Raw genomic sequence first — 17,116 nt, forward strand, 5'->3', positions numbered from 1 at the left:
ATTCAAAAGAGGAAAAGTCGAACCTTTTACTTGAGATGTTAATTGAGCAACTGTATCTTGAGTTTCTAATCATGACACAGAATGCCAGCCTAATTTGTTGTCCAGACACGTTTCTCTGCTGACAAGGGCAGGTGACGGGTTTTATTCTATTTTAGTTTGGTGGAAGAAGAGAAGGAGAACACGGAGCAGCGGGCCAAGGACACTGAGAGCAGGGAGGGCAGGGGGCGCTTAGGCAGCCTCCATCGTTGTAAGTCGGTGAGCTCCCTCAACCTGCTTGCTGGCTCCTCAGCTGCCTGCTCCTGCCCGCCCCTGCCCAAGCCCAGAAGGAGGAGGCACTGCCCGGCGCAGCAGGGAGACCGGCTGGGCATCATGACTGTGGTATGTGTCTGCCTCCTCCCTGCCCATCCTTCCCCCAGGACGTGGGTTTTCTTTATTTTGTTTGTTTTTTGCTTTTTCTCTTTTCACTTAGAAGAAAATCAGGTACATTTGCTGCACTCAGAGGTCTACACTTTTTTAAACTGCCTAGTCTTTAATCATTCCACAATGGCACAGCAATGAATTAGTCTTGATATTTGGACCACAGGCTTAGCACATCATCATGAACTCAGCCAGAGCCTGCCTCTGTGTTGTTGGACCTGGCCTGTGCTGGGCACAGCAGCTTCAGGGAAGTTTCTGTTCTCAGGGAGCAGACAGCTTCGTGAAAGTAACCATAGGCAGCCCTCATGGTGTGGGAAGCCGTGCAGCACATGTTCCATTGGGGCTGCCTGGCTGCAGGGTGCAGGGCATGCGGTGGGAACAAAACCAGGAATCTCCATGGTCTGCTTGCGGATGGACCCGACCGCGGGCTCAGGCCAGCTCTGAGTGTGTGAAACCAGGTTAAGAGCCCGGTGCCCCAGGGCCCCAGGGAAGAGGTTGGGCTGCCTCACTTTTCTGAGTCTAAAAATGGGATGACGACCTAGGGCTGTTGGTGACAGAGTGTGCGGCTCCAAAGCAGATGTTCCAACTTTCTTGCGTGTTTAGCTTGGATTTTGTGAGTGCATTGTTATCCCATGAAATCACGTGTACAACACTGCTTTGTAACTGGACATGTATTATCACATTCTTCTGTGACCACCCATTTCATGTTAGCTGCATTGTTAGTCAGGTTATCATTAAATTAACTGTGAATCCTTTTAGTGGCCTGTGAAGTGGGAACTAGTCCATTTTGTGGTCTTTTGACACACTGTTTTTATAATTTGCATCATTGGCTAATTAGTTGCTATTTAAATTTCTTTGAGGATTTCTCTGTGGTCTCATGCTTGATTTCTTTCCGAATATTTGTTACAGAACAGTTCTGTATGTTTTCCTTGCTGTTGGAGTTCTCCGGCGGTGTGTCTGCTTTCATCATTGGTTTAGAGTTCCTGTCTCATCCTGTTGTCTGCTTGGTTGTCATCAATCCAGACCCCTCCCCCGCCCCCGAAGCTGTAGTTTCCCATCCATCTCCCCTCCCCCGTCCCCCCACTTGCTCTGGTCATGGCCGTGCTGTGGTCCCCAGCGTGTGTGCCCTTTTTGGGTCTGTGCTTTGTCTTCATGTCTCATTAAATGGTGTTTTTCCCCATAGCAGTAAGTTGAATTGGTGAATCACTATGCAGTTACAGGAGAAGGCAATGGCAACCCACTCCAGTATTCTTGCTTGAAAATCCCATGGACAGAGGAGCATGGTAGGCTGCAGTCCATGGGGTCGCACAGAGTCAGATACGACTGAAGCAACTTAGCAGCAGCAGCAGCATGCAGTTACAAGCATAATGTAGATGGATCCTAAACGGCGTATCATGTATAATTCATAAGTGAGATTGTGCTTACATAAAGAAATGATCCTCTTAAGCGTAGAATTAATGGACTTTTAGATATGCAGATGACACCACCCTTCTGGCAGAAGCGAAGAGGAGCAAAAAGCCTCTTGATGAAAGTGAAAGAGGAGAGTGAAAAAGTTGGCTTAAAGCTCACCATTCAGAAAACGAGGATCATGGCATCTGGTCCCATCACTTCATGGGAAATAGATGGGGAAACAATGGAAACAGTGTCAGAGTTTATTTTGGGGGGCTCCACAATCACTGCAGATGGTAATTGCAGCCATGAAATTAAGACGCTTATTCCTTGGAAGGAAAATTATGACCAACCTAGACAGCATATTGAAAAGCAGAGAGATTCCTTTGCCAACAAAGGTCCATCTAGCCAAGGCTATGGTTTTTCCAGTGGTCATGTATGGACATGAAAGTTGGACTGTGAAGAAAGGTGAGTGCCAAAGAATTGATGCTTTTGAGCTGTGGTGTTGGAGAAGACTCTTGAGAGTCCCTTGGACTGCAAGGAGATGCAACCAGTCCGTCCTAAAGGAGATCAGTCCTGGGTGTTCCTTGGAAGGACTGATGCTAAAGCTGAAATTGCAGTACTCTGGCCACCTCATGTGAAGAGTTGACCCAATGAAAAAGACTCTGATGCTGGGAGGGATTGGGGACAGGAGGAGAAGAGGACAACAGAGGATGAGATGGCTGGATGACATCACCGACTCAATGGATACGTGTTTGGGTGAACTCCAGGAGTTGGTGATGGATGGGGAGGGCTGGAGTGCTGCGATTCATGGGGTTGCAAAGAGTCGGACGTGACACAGCGACTGATCTGAACTGAGCTGACACAATCTCCTTTCTGTGTTGGTGCTTGTATTTAAGAGTGTAAATCTCATCAGCTTTTGCACAGTTAATGTCTCTATTAGACTCTAGAAACGTGTCTTTTACGGTTAATAAAATGTAAAGACAGCACCTGCTATTATGCTAGCTTTCATTCTTATTTTCACAGGAAGCCTGTTTTAATGAATTTATTCTGAGAAGTTTTAAATCAAATTCTATGTCAGGATTTTACATTAATGTCCAAGAGGTGGTTAGATTTGTTCAATGTTAAAATAGGTATTATGGTAACTTCCTCATCAGTTAATTTACTAATTTAAAGTATAAGATGTTTTTATTAAGGGAAAATAACTTATACAGAAGTTTGCCTGAGAATAGACAAGTGTTAAGGGCCTTTGTTGTACGGAATCCTGTGCTTTAATAAATCATGATGATGTAATAGAATTGTATCTTCCTGAGTAATAATTTCTAGTGTTTCTCCAGTAAATCTTGAATAGCTTATTTAACTTCTGTGGTCAAAAAAATGATCTGTTTCCAGTCACGTGTTCTCTGAATCTTCATGTCACTTACAAGTTTGCCCTCATTTTTGCTTTCCTGTATTTGCCTATTCGGATGCTTGAAATTTTAGCTTTAAAGTCGCAGTGAATCTGGTTTCTCTTCATTTCTTTGCATGCATCTATCAGCCTCATGATTTAAGGAAGCGGTGTCGAAAGGTAAACTATTCAGTAATTTAGCAGGCCTTTCTTTCTCTGTGAAGTATTAAAAGTCCTTATGGTTTAACATGAATGAACACCGTGTGGTTATGTCCTGGTGAATAACAGACGTTTTAATGGAAGTAATGAAACTGACCCACCACTTAAACTGTGCTGATGGTTCTGTTGGAAATAGGTCATTCGTTGGGACAATTGTAACAGTTTCCCTTTCTCCCACTTGTTTGCCTTCTGATCATCTCATGGTTGTTTATAATAGACATAGTATTTTTTATTATTTTTAAAATTTTCTTTAGTTATTTTTTTGGCCATGCTGCACAGCTTATGGGATCTTAGTTCCCCAGCCAGGGATCAGACCAGTGTCCCGGCAGTGAACGTGCCGTCTTAACCTCTGGACCACCATGGAATTTCCGCTTAGTGTTTTCTTACAAGGAATGACTGAATGAGAGCCATAGATGTTAGATTTGTGGGAAGCCAGTTTAATGATGGTGGGTCGCAGTGTGCAGGAGACTCTGTGTGCCAGGCTCGTGCTTTCCGCGTCTGTCATCTCATCCCCAGGTGAGGTCCAGGCTGCTGCTCTCCCCGTTCAGGAGACATGGACACTGAGGCTTAGCGAGGCCGGGCACCCTGCCCAGGCTCTCATACCCAGCAGCGTGATGCGGACTGGTCTGATCAGAGCCTGGACACTTAACTGTGGTGCCGTCCAGCCCACTTTCCTCCAGACGCTCTTGTGTCCATCATGGCATCATGATGGAGGGAGCCTCAGGAGGGAGCTCGCTGCCTCTCCCCTCGGGTCACTTGGATGAGCCCCTGTTGTTGGAGTCCACTGCCCCACGGGCTGGCCTTCCTTGTCCCTCTCCTGCTCCCAGCCCGCTGACCGAGCACTCCTGGGCCTTCCTGCAGGACTGGGGTGGCCGCGCTCCAGTTCACCCCACTCAGTGCCCGGGAGCCCTTCTGCTGGGCACAGCAGAGCAGCGCCGTCCCCCTGGGGTTGGTAACCTGGTTGTGCCGCTCGCCCACTCTGTGGCCTGCTTTGCCCTCCTGTTAAGTGGACACGGTGCTGCCCATCCTGGCCACGTGGGCACCAGTGGGGCAGCTCCCATCTTGGGGGAGGGCGGCCAGGCTGCGGACCCAGAGGCCTTGCTCAGGAGGAGGCCCGGGGTAAGGGGTTGGCGTGGTCCCTGACCTTGAGGCAGGTGTTTGTCTCCACTGAGTCCATAGTCAACCCAGGTGCATCACTTCCCTGCTCTGTTCGTTGTTTTCTGATTTTTAGAAATGCTTATTTTAACTTGAATTTGAGATTGATCCCTGTTCAGTTCCATGTGGATAATTTCTAGGCTCTGTAGCCTTCTGGTGTCAGAGGGTTCTTGTTAGAGAGCAGGGGAGGGTGCCCAGTTTATCCAGCTGCTGTTAACCGAGTTCAGCTGTGTTTTGCACTAAGTCACTTTGTTGTTACCAAGCTCCTGTGGGGCTGCACGGGACCAGTATTCTTTAGTGCTGCTGCTGCTGCTGTGTCCCTTCAGTCATGTCCAACTCTGTGCGACCCCACAGACGGCAGCCTACAAGGCTCCCCCATCCCTGGGATTCTCCAAGCAAGAACACTGGAGTGGGTTGCCATTTCCTTCGCCAATGCATGAAAGTGAAAAGTGAAAGTGAAGTCGCTCAGTCGTGCCCGACTCTTAGCCACCCCAGGGACTGCAGCCTACCAGGCTCCTCCATCCATGGGATTTTCCTGGCAAGAGTGCTGGAATGGGGTGCCTTCTTCTGTATTCTTTACAGAATCCCACTGAAAAGGCACAGGTTAGTTGGTTAAACAACACACTCATTGTTTATAAAAATGCATGCCATGCGTGTTTCCCAAAACTTTCCCTGGCTTAACCACACACCCAGATGTATCAGTGAGACCTGTCTGGACCCTGAGGGGTTAATCTGTTCCTCACACTGTCCTTCCTGTCCTCACACCCAGGACCAGCAGAAAAGCTAGGAGTCGAGGAGAGATCACCTTCATTTGGGTTTTTATTAGTTTATTTGTTAATTGAAAGATAATTGCTTTACAGAATTGTCTTTTCTGTCAAACGCCAACATGAATCAGCCATAGGTACCCATATATCTCCTCCCTTTTGAACCTCCGACCCTCTAGGGTGATACAGGATCATCTCGAAGTGAAGACCTGGGGGTGCTTTATGGAAACCACTCTGAGCGCATGACCCTCAAACTGCGTGTAAGTACTTCAGTGTGTGGCCCCCAGTCTGTCTGTTACCGAGAAATGTGATCCAGGCGCGTGGTGTTCGCGTGGAGGTGTAGGTACCTTTTCTGTGTTTCTCTTGTTGTCCTGGGATCCAGTAACCTGCATCATCTCTCCAAATGACCTTGGGTGTTGGCACAAGCTGTATCTTTTTCTCCTTCAAACAGAAAGGTCTGGACGGCTTTGCTGAGAGGTTTCGTACTCTCGCTGTGGTGCTTCTGAGCAGCATCCTGTGATGAGGACAGTCCTTTCATCAGAGCAGTTCATGCCATGCAGGGTTCACAGGGCCGGCGTCGCTCTGCTGTCCTGCCCGGCAGGGCGGTCTGGTCGCTGGATTCCAGGGAGGGCAGAGCCAGGCTGCAGGGAGGCTCCCGTCCAGGGTCTCTGCACTCAGTCAAATGCTCTCGCTGCCCCATAGCCCCGCTTCTCTTGAACAAGACAGTCTTTAAGGTGGCATTAAGCTAGAACAAGGGTTTCTTTTTGTAATTGTGGGAAAGCATAGCTAATAGATTTTCAGATAAGATTCTGGTTATAACGTAAAGCCTGTGTGATTGCCATTTTCAAAACAGTCTATTGTTAGCCAATGTTACACTTATCTCACTCCCTCAGCTTTCAGCTTTCCGGGAAGAGGTAGGAGATGATGAGACTGCTATCAAATCTAAAACCTCGACCCCCGCCACGCCGCAGTCCCTTCGGCTGGACCGCCTGCACACGGGGTCGCTGCGCACAGCCAACCAAGAGGACATCAGGGACGCCCACACGTAAGCGGCCTGTGTGCGCGTCGTCAGTTTCAGGAGCCCTGCGCCTCTTGTCTTTGAAAGAGTTGCAAGGATGATTTTAAAGGAATACCATTGGGTTCAGTGCCTGTGGTTAGTGGTGAACTTCAGGTCCTGGGGAAGAAGAGCACAGTGACCTCAGTGATTTTAGAAAATGTCCTTCTCTGGAGATTGACTCCTGTGGGAGCTTTCTTCCTGCTCTTGAGAGAGGTCTGCCTGGCCTGGGGCACGTTCCTGCCGGTGACGGCCCCGTGCCTCTCGGGTTCGCTCTTGAGGGTCCCTCCCTTTTCCTCAGGGGTCTCGTCTCAGGAGACTCTGTCCCCTCCTGTGACGGACACTGTCCTCATTCAGACCTCCACCTGGGCTCCCGTCCTGAGCAGGGCAGCACGCGATCGGGGGCACGTGTGGTCACCTGACCAGCAGCCCTGCACGGTGACCATCGCTCTCCTGCCACGGCCAGGGCCCGTCACCCTGCAGGAGGCGGGGGCAACCGCCCAGAGCAGGGGAGCTCGCCTTCTCCTGGAGCGTTGTCACCTGCCGAGCAGCGACCCTGAGGGAGGGTCGGGGCGCCCTCTGCACCAGCTGGCCTGGAGTGAAGCCCTCCTCGGGGGAGAGCTCGAGGCAGAGAATCTCAGCTTCCTGGGGTGGTTGTCTGTGCCCGGGAGCCTGCACTGCTCGTGTGAAGTGTGTTTGGTGAAGGAGACTCCACCGTCTGCTGCGAGGTTGAGGCGCGGGTGTTGCTGGACACCCGTTTCTCTCAGTAGCTCTTGTGCAGGGGTGTGTGTTTGCACGAGGGTGCCTGTTAAAGGTTGTTTTCTCTCCCCAAAGCTCGACAGGCTCTGAGGACAGCCCCGAGAACAACCCCAGCAATACCACCAGCAGGCAGGACTCACTGCAGAAAGTCCCAAAGAAGAAGGGCATCACGTCCTCCATCCACCGCTGGTTTCATAGGAAGGAAAAGGGCCGGCCTGAACACCCCGGCAAGGAGGCGTTAGCACCAGGTGGGTGCTTCACTGTTCAGAGGGAGCAGGGCCTGCAGGCATGTCCCTTCTGTGTCTCCCCCATTGTCCCTACGAGGCTCCTGTCACTCACGCTGGGGGTCCTCCTGGGAGCCAGAGAGGAGGAGGTGTCTGTCTTCTCAGTGGGTCTGAGATGATCAGATGAGTTAATGAGTGGATGGATGGATGGATGGAGGGATGGATTAGTGAGTGGGTGATGGATGAAGAGATGGCTGGCTGGATGGGTGGATGAATGGAGCATGGAATGAATACAGCAGATGATTGTACTCCAGTGCTAGAAACATATTCTACGAATTTGATTGAGTAGGAGCTGGGCAATGATTGTTTCCTCCTAACAGTGACACGTGTTTGGAAACGGCCTAAGTGCTCATCAGTGAGGGGTGAAATACAATCTGTGGACACCCCACAATGAACACCCTGCCCTCCTTGCTGCTACCTTCCCCAGGAGCTCATCATGGGTTCTTCTCATGCCCCCCACCCCACCCCACAGCCACGGAGGTCCTCCTGGGGTCCCCTCATCACACAGGGTTATCATTAGGCCCTCCTCTCGCTTGGCTTCATCTCCCTGAGGACAGTATGTTCCTGCCTCTTCAGCCACAAACGTGTTGAGTCTTGTTTGTGCTGGGTGTGGGATTTGCAGGGGTAAGTGGAGCAGATGTGGTCTGGAGCACAGTTAAGTGGCAAGAGAGCAAAAGGAGCAGGTTATTAAATGCTATCCCTAGTATTAATAAATACAATGCTGAGATGGATGGTGCATTGATTCTACACTGATGCTGTGTGTGCCCCTTACCAAGCAGATGCTGCCCCCTCCCAATTTACAGAGGAGGACGCAGTGACGGTCACGCAGTCAGGGAGTGGTGAGGGCAGGTTCACACCCATGCAGCGGGCCCAGGCACTTTCCCGAACCCCAGCCACCTCTCTGGTGGATGCGGCAGCAATGAGACGGTTCTGTGGCACGATGATTCTGTGGACATGAGTTCGAGCAAACTCCAGGAGCTAGTGAAGGACAGGAAAGCCTGGAGTGCTGCAGTCCACGGAGTGGCAGAGTCAGACACAACTGAGCGACTGAACTAAAACCTGAGTGTGTGCTCCCCTGCTTCAGTCGTGTCTGAGTCTTTGCGACCCCAGGGACTGTAGCCCACTAGCTCCTGTGTCCATGGGATTCTCCAGGCAAGAATACTGCAGTGGGTTGCCATGCCCTCCTCCAGGGCATCTTGTCGACCCAGGGATCGAACCCACATCTCTGTTATCTGTTGCATTGGCAGGCAGGATCTTTACCCCTGGCACCACCTGGAAAGCCCCAGTGGACGCTGACAACTAGAAATGCAGAAAATCCGGGCTGCTCCCAAGGTAAACTGGAAGAGCAGCAAGCACAGGTTGTAAAGACAAAGACACAGGATGAGCGACAACAGCGCCCACAGAGATAGGCAGGAATGCGGTGTCCCACATAAAGGAAACACCTGTGCCATTTGGAAGAGGGGGCCCGTCCGCCCTTGGAGGGACAGTTGGAACCGGAATGAAAACCGAGGCCATGGTCAGCAGTGCCCACCCACATGGCCCTGGTGGCGTGGTGTCCCTCACTGGGCTTCCCGCATCCCCACAGCTGCTGGCGGTAACATCTCTGAGTGCCAGGCCGGGCAGCGTCCCCATGTGAGCTAAGGCATCACTGCTCTCCTTCCAGTGCTGCTGCGGGCCCTCTGTGGGCGGCCACCCTCATCCCCTGCCCTGCTACCTGCTGGGGCCCGGCTCTCCCCCTGGGATCCTTTCAGCCCTTGAGCTTGGGTGTTCCCAGCCCTCTGCCACGCTGGACTGGGACGCGACTCAGGACTTAGGCTTGAGATGTCAAGGAGACCTTGAATCTGGAAGGACAGCGCCGTGGGAGCAGGAGAGCAAAGCCCGCACGGGGAGGAAGCAGAGCTGGGGAACGTGCCCATAGCCTCCAGTGCCTCCTGCACAAGTGCCTCTCTTTGCCTCTCCTTGGCCTGGACAGACCCCAGCTGCTGCTGCTCCGCAGGTGATTCCTAAAGATGCACCTCCTGACAGAGCTATTGTCCTGCTGCTCTGGGGCTGCCTGAGTGTGCTCAGGAGCATCAGACAAGTGGGGCTCCCACACCTCATACTGGAGGTGGGGGGCCTGATACTGAGGAATGGTCTGAGGGTGGGGGAGGGCCTGATGCTTGGGAAAGCCCTGATGCTGGGGGAAGGTCTAATTCTGGACTCGGGCTTGATGATGGGGGGCACATCTGATGCTGGACTAGGGGCTGATGCTGGGGGAGGGCCTGATGCTGGGGGAGGGTCTGATGATGGTGGATAGCCTGCTCCCAGATGTACATGGAGTTGAGGATAAATCTCTATGAGAAATCTTTTTTTCATACTTTCCTGACCATCTTGCTATGTTCTTTTTAACTTAAAGATAATTTTGTGCAGTATCGCTTGATTTCTGCCATACATCAATCTGAATTACCCATAGGTGTACGTATGTCCCGCCCCTCTTGACTCTCCCTCCCACCTCCCCTTGCTACATTCTTGTTTCTATGGATATATGAATAATAGGCTGCTGATAACATAACATGAACAGCTCCCACACACAAGTGTGCACACGCACACTCCCTAGGGCATCATTCGGGTCCGCCTCAGGGACTAAATACATTCCTTTCTAAGACAAAGTGCCACTCCTAGGATGGGAAGCTAAAATGGGAACCCCCTTTACCTTGGGAGTAAGCCTGTTAGGTAAAACACAAGACATCTAGTTAAATTTGGTTTTCAGTGAATAAGTTTTTAGTATAAGAACATCCCAGGTATTGCAGGAGATGGACTTTTACTAAAAAGAAAAAAAGAAAAAAGTTTTCATTGTTTCCCCAGCCACCTAAAAGGCATGGTTAGAACGGATTCCTTCTTTAGCTGAAAGAGAGTACATCAGTGGTGAGTGAACACAGTGCTCTCCCATCAGGGCAGATTCACGATCATGGGAGGATACGTGCCATCAGGTGGCCAGTAGAGTTCGGAAGGGCAAAGGTGAGTCTTCCTTGGCCCAGCACAGACCACAAGGTACTGGCAACCCCACAAAAGAGGAGGAGATGAAGGCAGAGGAGATGAAGGCAGAGGGAGAAAACGTGGCCAGTTCAGGAAGCAGCAGCAGGTGAGGGTGCCCAGGAGGTCCCAGGCCAGCCTGCCGGGGAGCCTCACAGTTCAAGGGGTGAAGCGCTCTTCCCAGGGTCCAGTGGTGATCACACCTGCACGAAGGTGCCCAGCTAAGCAGTAGGGGGTCACTGAAGCCCAGTGGCTACTCTGCCCCACCCTTGTTTCTTTTCCATGAAGTTTACAAAATATCCATACATCCTGTACTCCCATGAACCTTGTACAAGTCCTTGATCTTAATGCGGCATCTGCACCATTCCAACCTGATGTAGGATTTTCTTTACCAATCAAACTGTCCTTTAGTTTTACTTTATGTACTAAGAACTCTCACAGTGGGTGACGAGAGAGAAGTATCGTGTCCAACTTATTAGATATGCCTTAGTACCTTCCAAGTGAGAGTGGTGAAACATGCCCCTCAAACTCCTAAAACTCCTCAGAATTGCAAAACAGTAGTAGCTGGTTAAAGCTAAGAGGCACAGTGGTCCCAGAACCTTGGGCAAGATGTGTTTCCGGTTGATTTAGTGTTGAGCATGTGTAAGGCTTGGGGGAATGATTCCGAGTGTCTCATACAGTAGATCAGGGTGGACCTTGAGAATCCCGAGTTTTAACCACTTCCCAGTTGATGCCAACACACTGGTCTAGTGATGACACTCTGAGACCCACTGACTTACACAAGGAGAGAGCTTCCACAGAAACTGAAATGGCTCTTTTTGAGACACTTATTCTATTCTATTCGGAGAGCTTCCTCACATGGAAAACCCAGATGCCAACCTGAAAATTAGCAGACTAGCTCTTCCACAACTAAGGATGTAAAGAAAAAACAATATGGAGATGCATTGGAAGGGAGAGATAGAGTCTAGTCAGGACCCATACTCCTGATGGGTGACCCAGAATTAGGAGGGGACATCACCAACTTGGTATCTTCCCTGGGAGGACATGCTGAGCACCTGAGCCCTGGTGACCCTAATGAGGAAGACGAGCCCCCATATCTCGGTTTGAAACCAGCAGAGCTACGTCTGGGAGAGAGCAGGGGGCTGTGGTAAACCAAGACCCCACGCTTAACAGGTTAGTGCCAAATTTACTGACACTGAATGTTGTCAGTAATGACGCTCAATGTAGCCACAGGTCACATGGGAAAGAGAAGTATGTACTAATTTTAGGACACGAGCCAAAGGGGCAAGGATTTCTTGAAACTTTCTCCAGGGATGAAATCACTGATAGATGACATTTAAAAAACTCCTCCCTGTAGCCAGCTGTCCCAGTGCTAGCAGGAGCCTTTTCTGACATTCCCCACTTACCTTGCTAGCACTGCTTGCCCTGCTACGTCTCTGTATTCCCTGTGGAACAGACATATCCAGCCCAGCCATGCCCACAATGCTCCTCCAAAATGGTTTCACCCCAAAGGCCTGGATTCCCCCACAATAGCCTCCTTCCCTACCACTCATAGTGGGTGGACTCAGCTGTGACTTGCATCCCCTCAAGGTGATTCCCACTCCAGGTCAGCTCCAGCCAGAAGTACATCTGCAACTGTTGAGGTGGGGCTCACATTTAGCCGCACTGGGGGCCAGCCAGACCCACCAGCATGCCCAAAGCAACGCGGGTATAGCTAACAGGACACCACACTCAGCCTGCACAGGAGACACCCTGGATTTCCTGTCTCTGGTGACCTGGGCGAACTGTTCCTTTCGGCTGCATAGGAGACACTCTATAAAAATCCACTTATTCAACATGGAGACATAGTTCATCTACCTAATATTAATGCATAAAACAAAAAGGCAAAATAAAGAGACAAAGCATCTATGCTAAAGGAACAGCTAAGACATAAACTCAGGAAAAGAACTTAACAAGATGGAGATAAGCAATCTACATCAAATGACTGTGAAGTAAGGGTCATAAAGATATTTACTGGGTCTTCCCTGCTGGTTCATTTGTTAAGATTTTCCTGACAATGTAGCCAACAAGGGTTCAACCCCTGGTCTGGGAACTAAGATCCCAGGCTGCGGGGCAAGTAAAGCTGCACGTCACAGCTGTTGAACTCACACACGCTAGAGCCTGTGCTCCACCACAGGAGAAGCCAGAACGATGGGAAGCCCATGCACCAAAACTGAGGGCAGCCCCCACTCTATGCAACTAGAGAAAGCCAATGACACAGCAAGACCCAGTGGACCCAGTAAATAAACGAATAAAAGACATTTACTTCTATCAGGGGAAGCATGACAGAATGGAGTGAGAACTGCACAAAGAGGCAATAAGTATAAAACAGAACTGATTATAATGGAAGAATACAATAACTGACATGAAAAATACAGCAGATGAGTCAACAGATTGGATGATTCAGAGGACAGATCAGTAAGCTGACACACAGAGCAGTGCCTGCTGGTGCACCGGCTGACCCAGAGGGAGGGGCGGGGCCTCAGGGTGGGGAGCACATGTGCACCCACGGCGGATTCATGTCAATGTGTGGCAGAACCACTACAGCACTGTAAAGCAGTCAGCCTCCAATGAAAATAAATACATTTATATTTAAAAGAAGAAAAAGAAATACAGAGTAGTGGAAATCACCTGATCTGAGCACCAAAAAGAAAAAAATAAGCCAAAAAATTGAGGATAGTTTAAGGCATTTGGTGGATGATATCAAGCAGACTAACATTCACATTATAGGAATTCAAGGAGAAGAGAGAGAAAGATAAACTCTCACTTGAAGAAACAATGGCTGAACATTTCCCCATATTGTGGAAGGAAACACACCCAGGTCCAAGAGCACAGAGAGTCCGACACAGGGTAAACCAAAGGAGAAACATGCCAAGACATATACTAATCAAACTAAGAAAAACTCAGCAAAAAGAGAAAATATTAAAAGCAGAAAGGGAAAAGCAACAAATAACAAGGGAATCCCCATGAGTTTAACAGCTGACCTTCCCAAAGAAACGCTGCAGGCCAGAAGGGTGTGGCATGATAAAGTTATGAAAGGGAAACACTTACCAGCAAGATTACTCCAACCAGCTACGACCTCGCTCAGAAGCAAAGAACTCAGTACCTTTACAAAGAAGCAAAAGTTAAAAAATTCAGCACCACCAAAGTAGCTTTACAACAAATATTAAAGGATGCTGTCTAGGCAGGAAATAGAAGGGAGTGAAAAGACATGGGAAAAGAACAGAAAAATAAAGTAAATAATAATAGTATCATGCATATCAATAATTCCCTTACCTATAAATGGATTAAATGGTCCAACTGAAACACAGACTGGCTGAATGGAAACAAAAACAAGCCCCATATAAATGTTGTCGATAATGCATCCACCTCAGAGCTAGGGACACACACAGACTAAAACTGAGGGCCTGGGAAAAGGGATTCTATGCAAATGGAAATCAAAAGAAAGCTGGCATAGCAATTCTCATATCAGATAAAATAGACTTTTAAATAAAGACTATCACAAGAGATAAGGAGGGACACTACATAGTGATAAAGAGATCAACCCAGGAAGAAGATATTGCAATAATAAGACACACGCATCCAACACAGGAGCACCTGAATACGGGAGACAAACACAGACAACCATAGAACGGGAAAGCGACAGTAAGAAAATAATACTGGGGGACTTTAACACCCCACTTATACCAAGGGACAGATCATCCACAGAGAAAATGAATATAGAAACAAAAGCCTTAAATCACACACTAGACTAGATGGACCTTTTGCTATCTTTAGCATATTCCACCACCAAACAGCAGGATACATTTTTTTTTTTTTCTCAAGTGCACATGAAACACTCTAGGGAATGGATCACATCTTGGGTCACATATCAAGCCTTGCCAAATTTAAGAAACTGAAATCACAGCAAGCATGTTTTCTGATCACACTGATACATGATTCAGTTCAGTTCAGTTCAGTCGCTCAGTTGTGTCCGACTCTTTTCCACCCCATGAATCGCAGCACACCAGGCCTCCCTGTCCATCACCAACTCCCGGAGTTCACTCAGACTCACGTCCACCGAGTCCGTGATGCCATCCAGCCATCTCATCCTCGGTCGTCCCCTTCTCCTCCTGCCCCCAATCCCTCCCAGCATCAGAGTCTTTTCCAATGAGTCAGCTCTTCGAATGAGGAGGCCAAAGTACTGGAGTTTCAGCTTTAGCCTCATTCCTCCAAAGAAATAGGGATCATTTATAGGAAAAGTTGTAAAAAACACAAACACATGGAGAAATCAAACAGGTCACTGAAGAAATCAAAGAGGACATTTAAAAATACCTAAAAGCATCAAAGGAACAATCCAAGAAGAAGATATAACAATTATAAATATATATGCACCTAATATAGGAGCACCGCAATATGTAAGACAAATGCTAACAAGTATGAAAGGGGAAATCAACAATAACACAATAATAGTGGGAGACTTTAATACCCCACTCACACCTATGGACAGATCAACTAAACAGAAAATTAACAAAGAAACGCAAACTTTAAATGATACATTAGATCAGTTAGATCTAATTGATATCTACAGGACATTTCACCCCAAAACAATGAATTTCACCTTTTTTTCAAATGCTCATGGAACCTTCTCCAGGATAGATCACATCCTGGGCCATAAATCTAAACTTGATAAATTCAAAAAAATCGAAATCATTCCAAGCATCTTTTCTGACCATAATGCATTAAGGTTAGATCTCAATTACAGGAGAAAAACTATTAAAAATTCCAACATATGGAGGTTGAACAACACACTTCTGAATAACCAACAAATCACAGAAGAAATCAAAAAAGAAATCAAAATATGCATAGAAACTAATGAAAATGAAAACACAACAACCCAAAACCTGTGGGACACTATAAAAGCAGTGCTAAGAGGAAAGTTCATAGCAATACAGGCATACCTCAAGAAACAAGAAAAAAGTCAAATAAACAACCTAACTCTACAACTAAAGCAACTAGAAAAGGAAGAGTTGGAGAACCCCAGAGTGAGTAGAAGGAAAGAAATCTTAAAAATTAGGGCAGAAATAAATGCAAAAGAAACAAAAGAGACCATAGCAAAAATCAACAAAGCCAAAAGCTGGTTCTTTGAAAGGATAAATAAAATTGACAAACCATTAGCCAGACTCATCAAGAAGCAAAGAGAGAAAAATCAAATCAATAAAATTAGAAATGAAAATGGAGAGATCACAACTGACAACACAGAAATACAAAGGATCATAAGAGACTACTATCAGCAGTTGTATGCCAATAAAATGGACAACGTGGAAGAAATGGACCAATTCTTAGAAAAGTACAATTTTCCAAAACTGAACCAGGAAGAAATAGAAAACCTTAACAGACCCATCACAAGCACGGAAATTGAAACTGTAATCAGAAATCTTCCAGCAAACAAAAGCCCAGGTCCAGACGGCTTCACAGCTGAATTCTACCAAAAATTTCGAGAAGAGCTAACACCTATCCTCCTCAAACTCTTCCAGAAAATTGCAGAGGAAGGTAAACTTCCAAACTCATTCTATGAGGCCACCATCACCCTAATACCAAAACCTGACAAAGATGTCACAAAAAAAGAAAACTACAGGCCAATATCACTGATGAACATAGATGCAAAAATCCTCAACAAAATTCTAGCAATCAGAATCCAACAACACATTAAAAAGATCATACACCATGACCAAGTGGGCTTTATCCCAGGGATGCAAGGATTCTTCAATATCCGCAAATCAATCAATGTAATTCACCACATTAACAAATTGAAAAATAAAAACCATATGATTATCTCAATAGATGCAGAGAAGGCCTTTGACAAAATTCAACATCCATTTATGATAAAAACTCTCCAGAAAGCAGGAATAGAAGGAACATACCTCAACATAATAAAAGCTATATATGACAAACCCACAGCAAACATTATCCTCAATGGTGAAAAATTGAAAGCATTTCCCTTAAAGTCAGGAACAAGACAAGGGTGTCCACTTTCACCGCTACTATTCAACATAGTTCTGGAAGTTTTGGCCACAGCAATCAGAGCAGAAAAAGAAATAAAAGGAATCCAAATTGGAAAAGAAGAAGTAAAACTATCACTGTTTGCAGATGACATGATCCTCTACATGGAAAACCCTAAAGACTCCACCAGAAAATTACTAGAGATCATCAATGAATATAGTAAAGTTGCAGGATATAAAATCAACACACAGAAATCCCTTGCATTCCTATACACGAATAATGAGAAAGTAGAAAAAGAAATTAAGAAAACAATTCCATTTACCATTGCAACGAAAAGAATAAAATACTTAGGAATATATCTACCTAAAGAAACTAAAGACCTATATATAGAAAACTATAAAACACTGATGAAAGAAATCAAAGAGGACACTAATAGATGGAGAAATATACCATGTTCATGGATCGGAAGAATCAATATAGTGAAAATGAGTATACTACCCAAAGCAATTTACAAATTCAATGCAATCCCTGTCAAGCTACCAGCCACATTTTTCACAGAACTAGAACAAATAATTTCAAGATTTGTATGGAAATACAAAAAGCCTCGAATAGCCAAAGCAATCTTGAGAAAGAAGAATGGAACGGGAGGAATCAA

General features: G+C 47.2%; 1 protein-coding gene across 1 annotated transcript in view; it reads left to right on the forward strand.

Moving 5' to 3' along the window:
- LOC138429711 (liprin-alpha-1-like) overlaps positions 1 to 8,884 on the forward strand; it is an 80,265-nt gene extending 71,381 nt beyond the window's left edge. The window contains 4 exon segments of the mRNA XM_069571441.1: positions 156 to 378; positions 6,225 to 6,376; positions 7,220 to 7,392; positions 8,676 to 8,884. Of these exon segments, the coding sequence (XP_069427542.1) occupies positions 156 to 378; positions 6,225 to 6,376; positions 7,220 to 7,392; positions 8,676 to 8,731 (604 nt within the window). The 3' untranslated portion in view covers positions 8,732 to 8,884.
- The last annotated feature ends 8,232 nt before the right edge of the window (positions 8,885 to 17,116 follow it).

Source organism: Ovis canadensis, chromosome 24 (assembly GCF_042477335.2).
Source record: "Ovis canadensis isolate MfBH-ARS-UI-01 breed Bighorn chromosome 24, ARS-UI_OviCan_v2, whole genome shotgun sequence".
Lineage (NCBI taxonomy): Eukaryota > Metazoa > Chordata > Mammalia > Artiodactyla > Bovidae > Ovis > Ovis canadensis.